This window comes from Solanum lycopersicum, chromosome 9 (genome assembly GCF_036512215.1).
Source record: "Solanum lycopersicum chromosome 9, SLM_r2.1".
In the NCBI taxonomy this organism is placed as follows: Eukaryota; Viridiplantae; Streptophyta; class Magnoliopsida; order Solanales; family Solanaceae; genus Solanum; species Solanum lycopersicum.
In genome coordinates this window covers 61,507,702-61,523,022 of record NC_090808.1, presented here as the reverse complement: position 1 = coordinate 61,523,022, position 15,321 = coordinate 61,507,702, and the positions used below count along the sequence as shown (strand labels likewise).

The 15,321-nt window shown below is 31.8% G+C and overlaps 1 protein-coding gene across 3 annotated transcripts; it reads left to right on the top strand.

Moving 5' to 3' along the window:
• The first annotated feature begins 1,295 nt into the window (after window positions 1–1,295).
• Window positions 1,296–9,549, top strand: LOC101250441 (transcription factor EMB1444-like). Of its 3 annotated transcripts, none has more exons than XM_019215722.3 (11): window positions 1,296–2,315; window positions 3,081–3,242; window positions 3,562–3,646; window positions 4,063–4,104; window positions 5,376–5,435; window positions 5,779–5,895; window positions 5,974–7,140; window positions 7,225–7,326; window positions 8,053–8,193; window positions 8,300–8,422; window positions 9,015–9,549. In XM_019215722.3, the coding sequence occupies exons 1-11, from the start codon at window positions 2,221–2,223 to the stop codon at window positions 9,093–9,095; spliced, it is 2,175 nt and encodes a 724-aa protein (XP_019071267.1). In that variant the 5' UTR covers window positions 1,296–2,220; the 3' UTR covers window positions 9,096–9,549. The 3 variants fall into 3 exon arrangements, 2 of the variants coding, with proteins under 2 accessions (XP_019071267.1, XP_010326443.1); XR_011211429.1 differs by having other exon boundaries at window positions 1,304–2,315; window positions 7,225–7,306; XM_010328141.4 differs by having other exon boundaries at window positions 1,304–2,315; window positions 9,021–9,549.
• Window positions 9,550–15,321: the final 5,772 nt, after the last annotated feature.

The window sequence follows — 15,321 nt, the reverse complement described above, 5'->3', positions numbered from 1 at the left end:
CACTTATAATCATACAATTCGTTTTATACACTTCGTTTATACAATTTTCTGCCCAAATGTCTTTTTTCTTTCTCGTTTTATACACTTCATTTTATACAATTTGCTTCAACTGTATATGTATAGCGAATTATACAGTTTCTATGTTTGCTATGGAGCGCAATTATGCAAACTTTGCTATAGCATACAAATACGAATTTTTTATTTGCTATATATATATATATATATATGTTATTTATTTTAAGCTATTTGTGTGAGGTTGAAAGAGGTTGATTGGCTAGTAATTAACAGCTAAACTTCCACTAGGACAAAATAGATACAAAAATAGAGGAAGAGATTTAATTAAGAATAGGGAGACAATGGAAATGGGAGGTGAGTAGATGTCACAACTTTTAGTAGTAGAAATCATTTTAGAAAAGGGGTGTTGGAGGGTAAGTTCAAAGGTATATCTTGTGGATAGATTGATGGCAAGATAAGTAGCATTTTCATAGGAATTGGCATCATATTGTTTGCCATATAAGTAGACTATCTCATTAACCCTTTTCACTTATATTCTTTTCCAATCATCACTTCTACAAATAAATAAAAGGCTAAAACCATTTGGAATTGGAAAAAGAATACAAAAATCTTTGAAGGGAGTAGTCTTCTAAAAATATTTACCTCAAATTATTTATCGTAAAGTTTAAGACGCCATTTATTATTCTTAAAAATTATAAACATCTTAAGGACAACACTACTTTTGCTTCTCTTTATATATCATCATTTTAGATTTTGCGTTCTTTAAGAAATTAAGTATGTTTATCATTGTATCCTTATTTAATATTCTCTGGAACTCAAGTTTTCAGTAAACAGAAATAAGTTAATTTATTTTGATTAGTTAAATTGATCAATGAATATGAATTAATCATTTAATTTTTCTACATTAGTCAAGTTCATAATTTCAAGGCTAATAACTTTCAATGGTTAATACTTAATAGGAAGAATTGTGTCATTTATGCTATTTTTACAACTATTATTGTTGATTTATTGAATCAATAGATCTTCTGAACACACTCATTTAGTGTTTAAAAAAATATTAATATATGATTCGTCAACGCAACATCTTGCGATATTTTGATACCTTGTTTATGGATTATAATTTACTCATTTGATATAAAAAAAAATGTTTCAATAATTTTTTACAAATTATGAGATTTTCACATTTATATTAAAAAAATATAATTTTGAGATTCAAATTACGTCTCCAAATAAAATTTTCTAACTTCAAATAAACTTATTTTATAGTATTACCTTCTTTTAACTTTTTTTTAAAAAAAGACCAATTTATGTAGGGGGAGTGATCTTCTAGTCCCTTAAAGTGAATTTTGGATCCAAAAGCATTGCACTTTTAAGAGTAGTAGTATTAGTTGTTTTTATATAAAGAGAAGATCAAAATCAAAATCAAAATCAAAATCACTAGTTCATTAGCTCAGCTGTACACATTTTTTCCTACTAGTATTATATACATATTGCTTTTCAACTTAAAACAAATAAGCAGTATATTCAAAATCTTGAAATAGTAATGGAGGTGAATGTTGCAATTCACAAGTTAACTCTAAAACGCCGTTTCTACTCATCCCAGAAAGCTTACTGTTGATAAATTAGCTAAAGATTCTTCCTTTTTAAAGTTTCTGAGGTGTTACTGTCATTTTGTAGAAAAATTAAGAATTACTTTGTTAGTTTTCTTGTTCTTGGTCTTTATAGGGTAATAAAGATTTGATTTTTATTCCCAAGTTGATACTGTTGTTCAAGATTATTGTTGTTTGGTATGGAAATATGCATGGATAGTACAATTCTGTTTGTGGGTATTGCTTTTCTTGGATTCTTGGTTTCATTTTGTGTTGCTGATTACTGAATAGGGTTAGTTGGTTGTGTTGGTTCAATCAAAGATTTTGACTTTTTTTTTTCTGGTGTGGGGTTTGGGTTTTTGAGCTCTGGGAAGAGGGAGAATGGAAAAAGATGATGGTATGCTGCTTCTTTCAACAGTAGGACCGCCAATTAAGCGGCGAGCAGGGTTGAGAAGGAAGCAGGCAGGCAGAGGATCATATAGAGGAAGTTAGGTATTGGGATAAGGGAAGAAAATTGGGGATTGTTAGGATTATTTGAGGTTTAGGACTGGGTTTTGTTTTGAGAATTGGTGGTGGGGATTTGTGTGTTAAATTTTTTGGTGACTAGGGAAAGAATATGGCAAGCCAACTGCAACAAGCACTGAGGAGCCTTTGTTGCAATACTCCTTGGAAGTATGCTGTGTTCTGGAAGCTCACACATCGAGCTCGAATGTGAGTTCTTTTGCCTCATTCATCAAGTTTTCAGATATTGTTTCTTTTGGTATTGCTATAAACTGAGTAGAAGTGAAACAAACTATATTTTTCTATGACATGCTTTGCTCTCTGGATTTCCATTAGCTTAGCCAGAAAATGAGAAGGTGTTATCTTTCAGATTTATTGCTAGAATTATCCAACTTGTGTTTTCATATTCATTTAAAGGAAAAAGAATCTAATCTGATGTATCGAAACTCCGAAATGCACATAAGGAATCTAGATGCAAAATCTATTTTTCTCACTTAGCAGGAGGTTCAGGATATAAAGCTACAAATAGCTTCCCCTCCGAATGAGAAATAAATGATTGCATACTCTAGAAACTACCTTTGCAGGAAATTTTGGCCATGCCATAGAGAAACATTATTTATGGTTTTTGAATTTTATCTCCTACAAGTCTAGTGCATTTGTAAAGAGTAAAAACACATGAAGATAACCTCTTTAAAAAATTCTGGTATCCCTCTTTTACAGATATAGCAACATCTGATTAGGCCTTCATGAGACTTATATAAGAATGGACCTTGATTGTGAATCTTATTAGAAGATTGATTTTATAATATAATTGCTGAAACTTGATTTTTTTCAAGTACGAGGTCCATTTGAGATGAATAGATTTCTTAGTTGTGGTTGGTAATCCGCATAGCTTGGCCTTCATTTAATACCTTTGACTATAAAAGAACAACATTCCTCTCTTATCTGTTGTCCATCATGTGGATTTCATTGTAGGATGTTGACTTGGGAGGACGCTTACTATGATAACGATGGGTTTCCAGGGAAAAAATCACCTGATAGTACGGCAGGCAACCTTTATGATGGACATTATTCCAACAATCATCTTGGAGTAGCTGTGGCAAAGATGTCCTATCATGTTTATTCTCTCGGAGAAGGGTATGATATCTAGATGACCAGAAGCAAGTTTATGATTTATCTCATGCTGTCAATTCTAATGATGTTTAAGCTTCAGCAAATAAATATATCCGTTGAAGAAATTGCATTTTATCCTCCATCTGTTTCTGCATGAGATTAATTCATTTCAGCATGCAAGCTTTAGTAGAAAGCTTGAGAGTATAGTCAGTTCGCACGCAGTAATTCTTTGTAGACAATATGTTCCAGTTAGATTGAATCTACGATTATAATTTCTCTCTGAAATGAACGAATAGGGATTATGGATTATGGTAATTAAATGTCTAACTATTCCCTTGGACAGTATTGTTGGGCAGGTTGCAATTACTGGAAAACATCTATGGCTTTCAGCAAACAAAGTTGCAGCTATCACCAACTTGGCGCCTGAAGTAAGCCATTTTTTCTTAGTATATATGTACAATTAGCATGCTTCTGATGAATTTAGGTATTAAGATGCAACAATACACTTCCTTTTATGCAAATGTGAATGTTACAGATAGATAGATTTTCAGTTTCTAATAATAAGTACATTGGCTTGGGAGATCTATTATACTCGAATTCTCAATCTGAACTACTTGGTGACAACTACCTCCAAAACTGTGTGATGGACTTACTTCTTGAACTATTTGGATGGTGGATAGAGTAAAAGTATGTTCCATTAGACTTCTTATTGATTTTAACTTGAAAGGTATTCCATCTTAGAGAAGTTGACTTACCCACCTTAAAATTGAAAATGTCATAGTAAATTTGAGGGTAGATTGTATATTGTATACATGGTTATTCATTATGAGTTCTTCATTTTCAGCACTGTGATGGGTGGCAAGCTCAATTTTCTGCTGGGATTAAGGTAAAGCTAACTATCTTAATCTCTCAGTTGTAATATTTTTCATGGTGATATAGTCTGCCATACTTGTGCATCATATATGGATATGGAGATGGTCAGGAAGTTTAAGATTTTGGCATCACTTCTGTTTCTCAGTAGAGCACCAATGAACATCTATTTTTTATTAGAATCTTTCATTCTATTTTTCGAGTAGAATCTCTTTCATTTATAATATTTTGGTGTTTGATGTATTCTTCACCTCTGCTGCATATATCTCACTTATTTTATTCACAACAGCTTCTGATCTTCCCGTTATTTTTCTTGACATAACACTTCATGGAAAAAGTCAAAAGTTTTTTCTCTACAATATTGTGATGTCAATAACATTTATGATTTGAGAGTCCATCACCCATTGTCCAGCAAGGATTAGAAGTGCAAAAATTCTTGATGTGGGACTAACATGCTTGGCGTATAAAGAAACTAAGCAACTAAAAATGTGTGAGAGTTGATACTTATCATTTCGAAGAATATGTGAGCATTCCGGGGCATTTTGATATTTCTAAAGATGATTGACAACCACCAAGAATGACAAAGCTTACTTCCTACACAAGTAGAATCAGCATACAAGTTGAATTAAAATTTTACTCCCATTAAGTGATACCTGTTCCTTCTGTCATAACTCCTTTTAAATATTGCAGTTACTGTTCCAACTAACATGAACCATTTTTCATTCAACCTTTCCTCTAAATCTGTCAGCTGAATCATCTAAGGTCAATACAGTGAGATGGAGGGGATGAAAGTTGTGCATTACTATGATGTGTAGATGATCTGTTACATTTAAACTTAAGGTGTATAGAGAGAGCTCCTAACATTCTGGCATTGACAGAGTGATGTAATTGAAGCCGAAGAACTGTGTTTTTTGTATTAAAACTGTCAAATTAAAGAAAAGATTAAATACCTCCCAAGTTTTTATCCTACTTGAATCAGTAAACCATGTTTTTGTGTGTTCTAAGGAAGGTCATTGAGTTTCTTCCACAAAATTCTTGTGAAATGCATGTGACAACTGATGAGTAGATCGTTTTCACATTGCTGCTAGTCCTTCAAGGCAATACAGTCATTGCATGAGATGACAAGGCTTGAATCAACTGACTTCTTGATGCTAACCTGCACATGTGAAGTTTATGAAGATAGTTTAACTTCTCAATCTTAACTGTAATTTTATCCGTCTCCTATCATATGAATTTTATTGGCTACATAATATGGGGCCTGAAAGAAACATTTTTTCTTGAATGCAGACCATTGTTGTTGCTGCTGTTGCTCCACATGGAGTTGTACAACTTGGATCCTTGGATAGTGTAAGATGATCAACCTCATTGTTTAAGATCTGTAAATAGTTAAAGTGCATGACAAATAGAATTTTATTTTAAACCACCTTCAGTTTTTTCTTTATAGTGTTTATGAGAATTTTGTGACTGATCTCTTCTTGATCTGTATTTGTTTAATTTCACATGTCTCTATATATTGGACTGCCTCCAATGTGTCATTAGTTCCATTTAAAATTCATCACCTTGTGCAATGAATTTCCAACTGGTTTTATCATTTCTAGCTTAGTTAACATCATATGTTACCATTGATCTCTACAGCAGTTATCAGTAAGTAGATATGCCTTGTCTGCAAATCTTATTTTCTTTCTATTAGATCCCTGAGGATTTGAGGGCGATCAAGCATATTAGAGATGTCTTTTCTGAGCTCCAGGAGTTGATGACGAGTTGCTTGCGGAGTTCGATGCAGCACAGCATGGAAAATTCTTGCTTGGTAAATTGACTATTGCTCACCGAATTCCTGTTATCACAGATCGTTTACGCCTTTATCTGATGCTGTTACATTTTCCAGTCAGAGATATCGACAAGAACCTCAGGTTCAGAGATTTTTCAAGACTGCGTAAATAATCTAGGTAGAAGTGTTTGTGAGGATCGGAGAAATATGTGGTCTCCTCTATATACATCTTTTGAAAAATCTGTTGATCATTCTTGTATCTTCTTGCAACCTGGAGGTTACCCAAATAAAATACTTGAAGTGGTAAATAACCAAAGACTTCACAGGAGTTCAGTTCAAGGATCTGATGACTCTACAAATCTGCTTCCAGCAAGCTGTGAAAGTTCCATTATAAAACACCAAGAGGAAGGGCAGATGTGGGAAGAAACTGATCCAAAGTTTGAAGGGCAAACTAGCAACTTGAGAGTCTTGGGGAAGGGCTCGGTAGATAAAAGTGAGCCAAATTTTAAAAGTGATACAAGTATTGGAAGTGTTTCATATGATGCTGGACAAGTCACTGAATGCCCTCAGCGAAATAGAAACAATCTTGCTTCTGAAGCTTACAATGATCGAAACAGAATGTTGGGTTTGTCGGATCTTCCCAATGCATATGCAGATAAATGTGCTGAGACAAATTTAGGTTTTGGGACTGAGTGTAATGACACAATGCACACTCCTTTCAGGTTTTGTGCTGGCTATGAGCTATACGAAGCATTAGGGCCAGTTTTCCAGAAAGGGAATTCTTCCAAGGACTGGGAGGCAGGGAAACGGGAAGAAATGGCTGTTGACATGCTTGAGGGTATTGGCACCAGCAGTCTAGTAATGAGCAACACTGGCAATGAGCATCTTCTGGAAGCAGTAATAGCTAATGTTAACCGCCATGACAATGATTGTAGCAGTGTCAAGTCATTCTGTAAATCTGTTGATTCCCTCTTGACCACTGAAATAACTGCCGAACCTTGTAGCAGTGATATTGGCACAATCAGTTCCACAGGCTATTCATTTGATCGGGAAACATTGAACAGCTTCAACTCATCAGGTACATGTAGTATTCGGTCTTCTAGGGGTCTTTCATCAACCAGTTGTAGCAGAGGTAGTGGACATGTTGAGAGGCCACTTGAACCCGTTAAAATGCATAAAAAGAGAGCTAGACCTGGTGAAAGTTGCCGACCTAGACCCAGGGATAGACAATTGATCCAAGATCGCATCAAGGAGCTCCGTGATCTTGTTCCAAATGGTTCGAAGGTAACCTAATAGGCTAAATTTTCTCTTTCTGAAGTTGCTTAGTTTTTTATTCAGATGTGCTGAAACTTTTGGATGATACCACAGTGCAGTATAGACTCACTTCTAGAACGAACAATCAAACACATGCTCTTCATGCAAAGTGTAACCAAGCATGCTGACAAGCTAAGTAAGTGCTCTGCATCAAAGGTGAGCTTCTCTTGCAAGTTAGTGATTTGTTTCAATTGACATGGTTTAAGTTGTTATGCTAAGTCAAAGTCTGGTAATTGAAAATGATGCCCAAAGACCTCCTTTCCCTTGAGAAAGGAAAGGCTCAACCTGAAAACAGATTGTTTATTCTTGGTAATTAACGTACTTTTATCTATTTTCTTCTGTTTTATATATCCCAAGTGGAAGTTGGGGAAGGGCTAAGATAATAAAATGCAGATATTTGCTGATGGATATCTTCTTCCATTCTTTGTTTTGTGGCAATTTCACCAAGGTGGCTTACCTGGTTTGAAGTAAATCATAGCTCAAGAAAAATCAATATTTTGTGACATTTTATACATGAGGATGGGAAAGGGTGGAGCAAATACTGTTGAAATGATATGGTCATTTTTAAAATGCGGGTCCTTGGACTTCTATAAGGCTGACTTCTCAATTCTCTTAGTTTTATTTTCTATTTGACCTCACCTGGGGAGTAATTGCTATAGAAATAATTAGCAGAGAAAAACTGTGCTCAGTGTGATGACGTTTGAAAGTGCAGCTCTGTGAAAGACCCAAATTATTGGATGTGAAGTGCTGAAATGTATTTCTTAGTTTAAGCTTCTGTTGATGGTTCTATTGAGGCTATAATCGGCTGGGAAGTAGCTAGTTTTATTGGTTATGGTTATCAAATTCTTTCCACTAATTTATTTTGCGTTGAACATGTTACAGCTGGCTGACAAAGAATCGGGTATCTGTGGATCTTCCTCCCATGAGGTTGGTTCAAGCTGGGCAGTGGAAGTTGGAAATAACCAAAAAGTTTGTCCGATGAGGGTTGAAAACTTAGGCATGAATGGTCAAATGCTTGTCGAAGTAAGTAATGATAATTTTGATTGTAAAGTCTAGCACCTTTTAATTTTAGTTAGACTATTTGGTTAAACAGTAAGGGATGAAACATTCTTATGTGAGTCCAATGCAGATCTTTGAAGACGGAAGCCATTTCCTTGACATAGCAGAAGCCATCCGGAGCTTGGGTCTTACAATTTTAAAAGGTCTGGCTGAGGCTTATGGTGAGAGGACACGCATGTGTTTTGTGGTTGAGGTACAATCCTGACTATTTATGTGATGTTCTTTCAACCGTAAGTAGAAATTAATCTTGGCGCTCAGTTAGATATCGTATCAACTAATGGTGTATGATGTATCCACTATCTACTTATTTCTTGTGTGATTCCTCATTGTCTCTTAAAGGAGTCGTATCAATATATAAGGACTGTTGGTCACAGTTGGTACTGGATTGTGGGTCAACTAGTCCGTCCTTTATCATACGAAAGAAAAATGAAAATAATTACTGTGTTAATAAAATATTTCCAGTAATCTTTTGACATTAATGTATACATCATTATCTTTAAGAGAATGCTAAGTATTTCCTAAATAATTGTCTTTAATAAGACAATTATGGAATAAAAGGAAGAAATTCAAATTGAAAGACAATTAGGACTTAGGAGATAACGTTGTCCGCAATATGATGGAAGTAACCAAAAGAAAGGGTTGCAGATTGTTATGCCAATATCAAGAATTAGCATATTCCTTTTTTCTTTTCCCCTTTGGTTCCAATCTGATTTAACTTATCGACTAATTCATTTTTGATTTTGCGCCACTCTTGATTCTTATCTATATAATTACCTTTTCTTTAGGGGCAGAATGATAGAACCCTGCATCGCATGGATGTATTATGGTCTCTTATGCAGCTACTGCAGGCAAAGATCAACTTGTAGAGCTGGAAGGTCAGAATAGACATACATTTTTCTAGTCAGACCGAGGTCAGGATACTGATGTTTCAAAGGTTTTCTGTTCACCAAACAAGTTGCTCATTTTATTTATTTCAGCAGTGTGTGAGGACGATAAACTCTTTGCTTCCGGTGTGTTTGTTTATATGTTCTTGTATTTTATGTGTAAAATGCTCTCATGAGAGAAGCATTATGTTCTTGACGAGGTGAGGCTTTCTCGTAGAGATCCTCCACGTCAAACTAGTAGATTAGAGGTTCGAGACACAACGAGGGTTAAGTGATGAATCAGTATTGATCCCTCGAGATGATGGAGAGTAAAAAAACAAAAAGGGTTATGCTCTTCATCATATAACTTTTTTCAGTGTGTGATTGTTTTCCAGATTTTAGCTTGTACACCATTGATTGATCTTCAACATAAATGACTTATTAGTTATTTCTGAGATGTCTACTGAATTACAGAACTCAATTTGATATTTTACTCTGTAAACAAACAAAGCAATGCATTCTAACAAGTCCAAATCAAGGGTTTTGGACTTCTTATTATGCTACTTTATACCCTCATACATATCCGTGTATATCATTGTATATCTGTTTATCATGTATATCCACACCAAATACTTATATGATATACATGATATATAATATGATATACACATATTGCAGTGGCACTTTCCCAAGTGTGAGTTTTGACTTCAATCTTGTTAAAAACGCCTCTAATCTTCTTCCTGAACTTTTTGGAAAAACTACCCAATTAATCAAATAGTCTTGATCATATTTTTTAATCCTTTCTATAATTTAAAAAAATAATTAAACATTGTCTCACTAATTAATAATCTCATACCAGATTTCAAGTTAGATATACTTAGATACATGCATTTTTGCTACTATACTCTCTCAAATAGGGAGAGGCAAGCGAGACACATGTTTTTCGAATACCAGATACAAGGAGAGAGGCAGGAGAGTGGTAAGTGTGATAAGAGAGAGTCATATACATGTGAGTCCACTTAAATACAATGTATCCAGGATAAATTACACCTAATTTTGACTCGATACACGTATCTGGACACACCATATACTTGTATCCAAAGTCCAAAATCTAGTAAGATTCATTATATTGCATACTAATATGAATATTAGTAATTAGCTCCTAAACTATAACGAAATTTCTATAGGCTACCCTAATATTTTTGCATTTGAGTATTGGGCCTAAGGCAAGAATGGACCTCCAAGTAAGACGGCGGAAGCCCAACCCATATTTTATTCTAAAATATTTGTACCATTAAAGTCGAAATCATTAAGAATTTAGTTTATTAACAAAAAATAATGGACCTGTCTGGAATCATATCTAGCTTTTGCTTGACAAAAATGTTATACAAAAACACTTATTCTTAGTGCTATAAATAATGCATATATCCATTCGTGTGCGATTATATAGTTTATATTAAACTACAAGTACAATGAACAAGACAGGTTGGGCCATAAAAAAAAGAATGAAAGCATTTAAATGCACTTTTGCCGGCCCATTAAACAATCCTGTTCACACTTTTCTATTCATGTTTGGATGTCAAATAAAGTTGATATACATTTCCTTAAACAAAAATATAATTTTCTCTTTTTTTCTTCTTCTATGAGACATATTTATCAAAATTTAAAACAAGAAGAATCTAGCAAGAAGAATAAAAAATCTTCTATTTACTTCTTTAAATTAATATTTGGGTCGGCATGGCCCGGGGGCATATTAGGAATTTCAAGAAATTTTATATAGGTATTATATTTTTGTGACAATTTCATATAATTTCATAAGTCATATTGATCTGTAATGACTTGTTTTAAAATGATGATCATGATTTATGAAATATATTTTTTCTTCTCATCTTTGTTGGTAGCTTAGAGATCGATTATGACTATAATTTAGGATCATTAAGTATATAATATGTGTATATCAGTAACTCCAAAGTTGCAAGTTGATTACACATTGGGCCACCCCAAAATTCATTAGAAAAGAAATTTAAAAAAAGAGAGATATTTGAAATATGTAATTTTAAGCATACACTATAAACTTTAAAAAAAATTAATTTCAAGATTAATTTTTTTTAGTGTTAACATAAATTAAAAGAAGAGAATATATAAAAGAACAGTTACATGTCGTAAGGTACAAATATTTAAGTATATATTACAATATCTTTGCATTATATACATTGTTAATTTGTTACGACGTAATGCAAAAGCAGTCCAACGATTTATTATTATTTTACTTATTTTCCCGTTTAGTATCTAGTATTCGACTAAATTTGAGTTTGCATCGAAAAATTCTACATTGAAGGGTAAAGCACTATAAGTCAGGAAACTTCAAACCCAAAAACTTTTAATTAAGGATAAAAGAGTACTTTACCAATTACTATTTCACCTCAATGGCACAATCATTGTTGGTCAACAATATTATTAATTAATATATAATTACTAATACATTATTATTATATTTGTTGATTGTCATATCATATCCACCTGTAACTCTATTAAAAATATAACATCTGCAATATCTTATACCAGTTTAATGTATCCATAAACATTTTTTTTTTTTAAAAAAAAGAATCGGTAAATAGACAATAAATAAATAAATATACACCACCTTAAGGTTGAAATGACCCCTTTGGTTTATATAAGCATAAATTACGCAAGTCATTAATTTTAATTTTTATTAAAAATAAAGTCCTTATATTAAGGATTTGGACTTTGAATAACTGCCTGCTGTTCAAACTACACCTTAACGTAAACATATTAATATTAGTGAATTTGACATTATATATACTTTATAATTAATTGTTTTTATGAAAATGAAGTTCCCTAATTTTGTCTCTTAATCATTAGGAACTCTATATTTTTCCTAACAATTCATAAATTTTTTTTCCCTTGTCGGTGTGACCCATTGAAAACTTCCATAATATTTCTAAACTAATTAGTCTTCTCTAATCTTTCAAGATTATTCACGAGCGGCACTTTTACCCCATATATTTAATATATTTGAGCTCTGAACGTCTTTTAAAAATCAATTATTGATATGTGTATTTTATTATGATATTCATATTAATTGTTGTTTGAGAGTATTTTGTGTAGAAAAATTAATTTGAAAAAGAGTAATTAATGCTAAGAGTAAAAATATATTTAAAAAAATTGATATATTAAATGTGTTACAAATAAATGTGAAAATCTATTTTAAAAATGATGAATAAGTAAAACGGAACAGAGAGAATGTATTATTAATAGGGGGTGGGGTATATTAGAGTATACATGTAATATTTGAACTCAGAACACTATGGTTTAAATTGTGATCATAAGGGAAATATACACAAATATATAACCCAACAAACTACATTTCACTCATGCAGTCATATTTTTTTTAATTAATTTACATCAAGCAATGCTAATAGTTTTTATTTACAACAATGTTTACACATTTATATATATATATATATATACATATATATATAAACAATTTATTTATCTTGTATAAACGTGTATAAAGTATGTACAAGTCTTCACCAATATGGCTTTAAATATTTGTAGACAACCACACTCGACTATGTATCTCCAAAACAAGTCTAGAAATACTAAATTTTTTTTTATCATATTCGAAATTCAAACTCACCTCTTTCAATTATTGAATTGTTAAAAAAATGTGAATAAATTAATTATGGAAAATGAAAGAGCAACTAGCATCTAATTAATTAAATACTAGATTGAGATCTAGAAGAAAAAAACTTAATTATGTAGGGTTCAATAATATCTTTTTTTTAATTGGTCAAAAAATATACTAGATTGAGATGTAGAAATAAATAGGAAAATTTAAAAATTCTTTGTAGAATATATTGTACACGTGCGATGGTCCCACGTGCAAGTTCTGTGTCTGCTTGACCAGTCTTGGAATAAGACATAAGTCAGTATCATTCTCCAACACTTAATTTATTTATTTATTTTTGTCGAAAATAAATTTGCCTAAAATATGATATATCCTTAAAAAAAACTATTAATAAACTCCAAAAATTGTATCTACGTAACCTTAAGGAAACATGTTGGGTCAAGTCTCTCTCATTAATATTTTCATATTTACAAAGAAAATATTTTCTCTATCAAAATTGTTAAGAGTTACATTTGTTGCCTTTCCAAAGAAGGCAAAATTTGAATTTGTAAAATTCTCTCGTATTTGGGTTAAGACTCAAAATGATTTTTGAAATTTTACATGAAGCACTAATAGTCTCTCATGTTTGCAATATTGATGTACTTTTGGTCCTTTCCTAAAATTTTACCTATTTTTTAACACTAATTTTGTCCAAAATTTTATATAAGGAATGTCCAATCGTCTTTTAATATATTTAATAGAAATAATAACTTTATCTGAAAGAAACACAATTTTCTGTTCACGAGAAATATTACTGCAGCTAAACTAAGAACATTTTAACATATGAATTTGTAGGGGAAAAAAGTACTATTGCACGTGAAATTATCGTAATGAACCTCTCGACTTTATCTCCAATACAATTTCTAATAAACAAAACAAAGTGTTTTTCTTCTCTCATTCTTTGATATGGAGTTGTTATTTATACTAAATATATAAAATGACTATTGAATATCTCATACATAGGTTATGGATAAAATCAATGCAAAAAAATAGATAAAAATTTGAAGAAGGATCAAATATACCAATATTACAAACAAGAGAGACTATTAGTGCTCTGTGATAACTATTTTGAACATTAAATTATGAAACGAAGATAATTCGAAATAAAAAGACTAATTTCAAAATTGATGTGGGATATCTAAACATTCCACATGCCAAAGTCATAGCTGGCCGAAGAGTAAAGCTCTGGAGGCCCCCAAATTATCTTATTAGGTGTAGTATAAGTAAAAAATAATATAATATAACGAAGCTTTGAATTTATAAATCATCAAAAATTACAACTAAAAATACAAAAAGTCACTCTTAAGTCAATGTCATCACATAAATCGTAACAGAACGAGTGTTCAAATAAAATTTAACTGACTCTCTAAAATTAAAGATATTGTATAAATTAAAACGAAAAAAATATTCAATGTATATAGACTTTGCGGAAAAAAACAGATAAAAAGAGGAAAAACGAATACTAATTTGTCATTTTGGGGGTGCCGATAACGTAGTTGGCCCCAAGTTGGACTATAAAGTAGTGTTTTGTGAATTCTTGATAGGATGGTGGAGTCCTCTAATCACTAAATTTGGATCTCCAACTTCTTTTTTTTTAGTAATTATTTTTTAATAATTGTATTATTTGTCATCGTGTTTTAAAAGATAATTTTGGATTCGTCCTAGGGTGGGATATTGACAAAATGTTTTGAAATTCATGTGTAAAACTTGTGAGATTTACACTCTATGCATCAAATTGTACATCGTAGACTTGTCTAATGCTTATTATATAAATTTTGTCAGATTTCTTTCTTACGCTATTATAAAAAAAATATTAAGTGATAATTTATTATTTAAGTATGACATTTTTTATCATACTAGAATTTCTTCTTTTCTACTGTATCCGTTCACTTTTGTTTGTCATGTTGTGTTTTTCGTAAGTTAATTTGATTAATTTTTAAAGTTAAATTAGATTATATTAATTCGTTATTTTAAGCAAAAAAATTTAGAAATTCAAAAACTATATGAAAAGTACTATAAATTAAAATTTTTTACATATCAATATGATGAAAAAATACATATTAAAATGTTAGTCAAAGTTCTTATAATTTGACTTTAAAAATAGAAATTATGACAAACATTAACGGAGGGAGTATTATCTTGTTAAATTTAGAATGAGTTCTACATGTTCAACTTCAATTGGTGGTTTCAAGAATCAATAATTGATTAATTAATTATCCAAAAAAAAAAACTTTCTTATCGGAAACCTTTGGGATCATAAAACATTAATTTTTTCCTAATATGTTAATGACATATTAAACCTATATTCATAGAAGGAGGATACTTAAAAACCAAACTTTGCAAATGTCAAAAAATTCCACAGTATGGAGAGTCCCACTTTTGTTGTTTTCCTCCCTTGTTTTCATGGAAGACGCAGAGTTCAATGTTTTCAAAGTGTACAATTGCTCAACTCAAACAACGTCCATGTCTAGTTTAATGTCCCGTTGGTGTAGTGGGTGAGGTTGTTTCTCTTTTAATTAGACGTTTCAAGTTTATGTT

Excerpts from the sequence above, each read along its gene's own strand:
- LOC101250441 (XM_019215722.3), top strand. The coding sequence starts at position 2,221 with ATGGCAAGCCAACTGCAACAAGCACTGAGGAGCCTTTGTTGCAATACT. Across the intron at positions 5,436-5,778 it reads AACTTGGATCCTTGGATAGT|ATCCCTGAGGATTTGAGGGC; the intron begins GTAAGATGATCA and ends TCTTTCTATTAG. Across the intron at positions 8,423-9,014 it reads GCATGTGTTTTGTGGTTGAG|GGGCAGAATGATAGAACCCT; the intron begins GTACAATCCTGA and ends CCTTTTCTTTAG.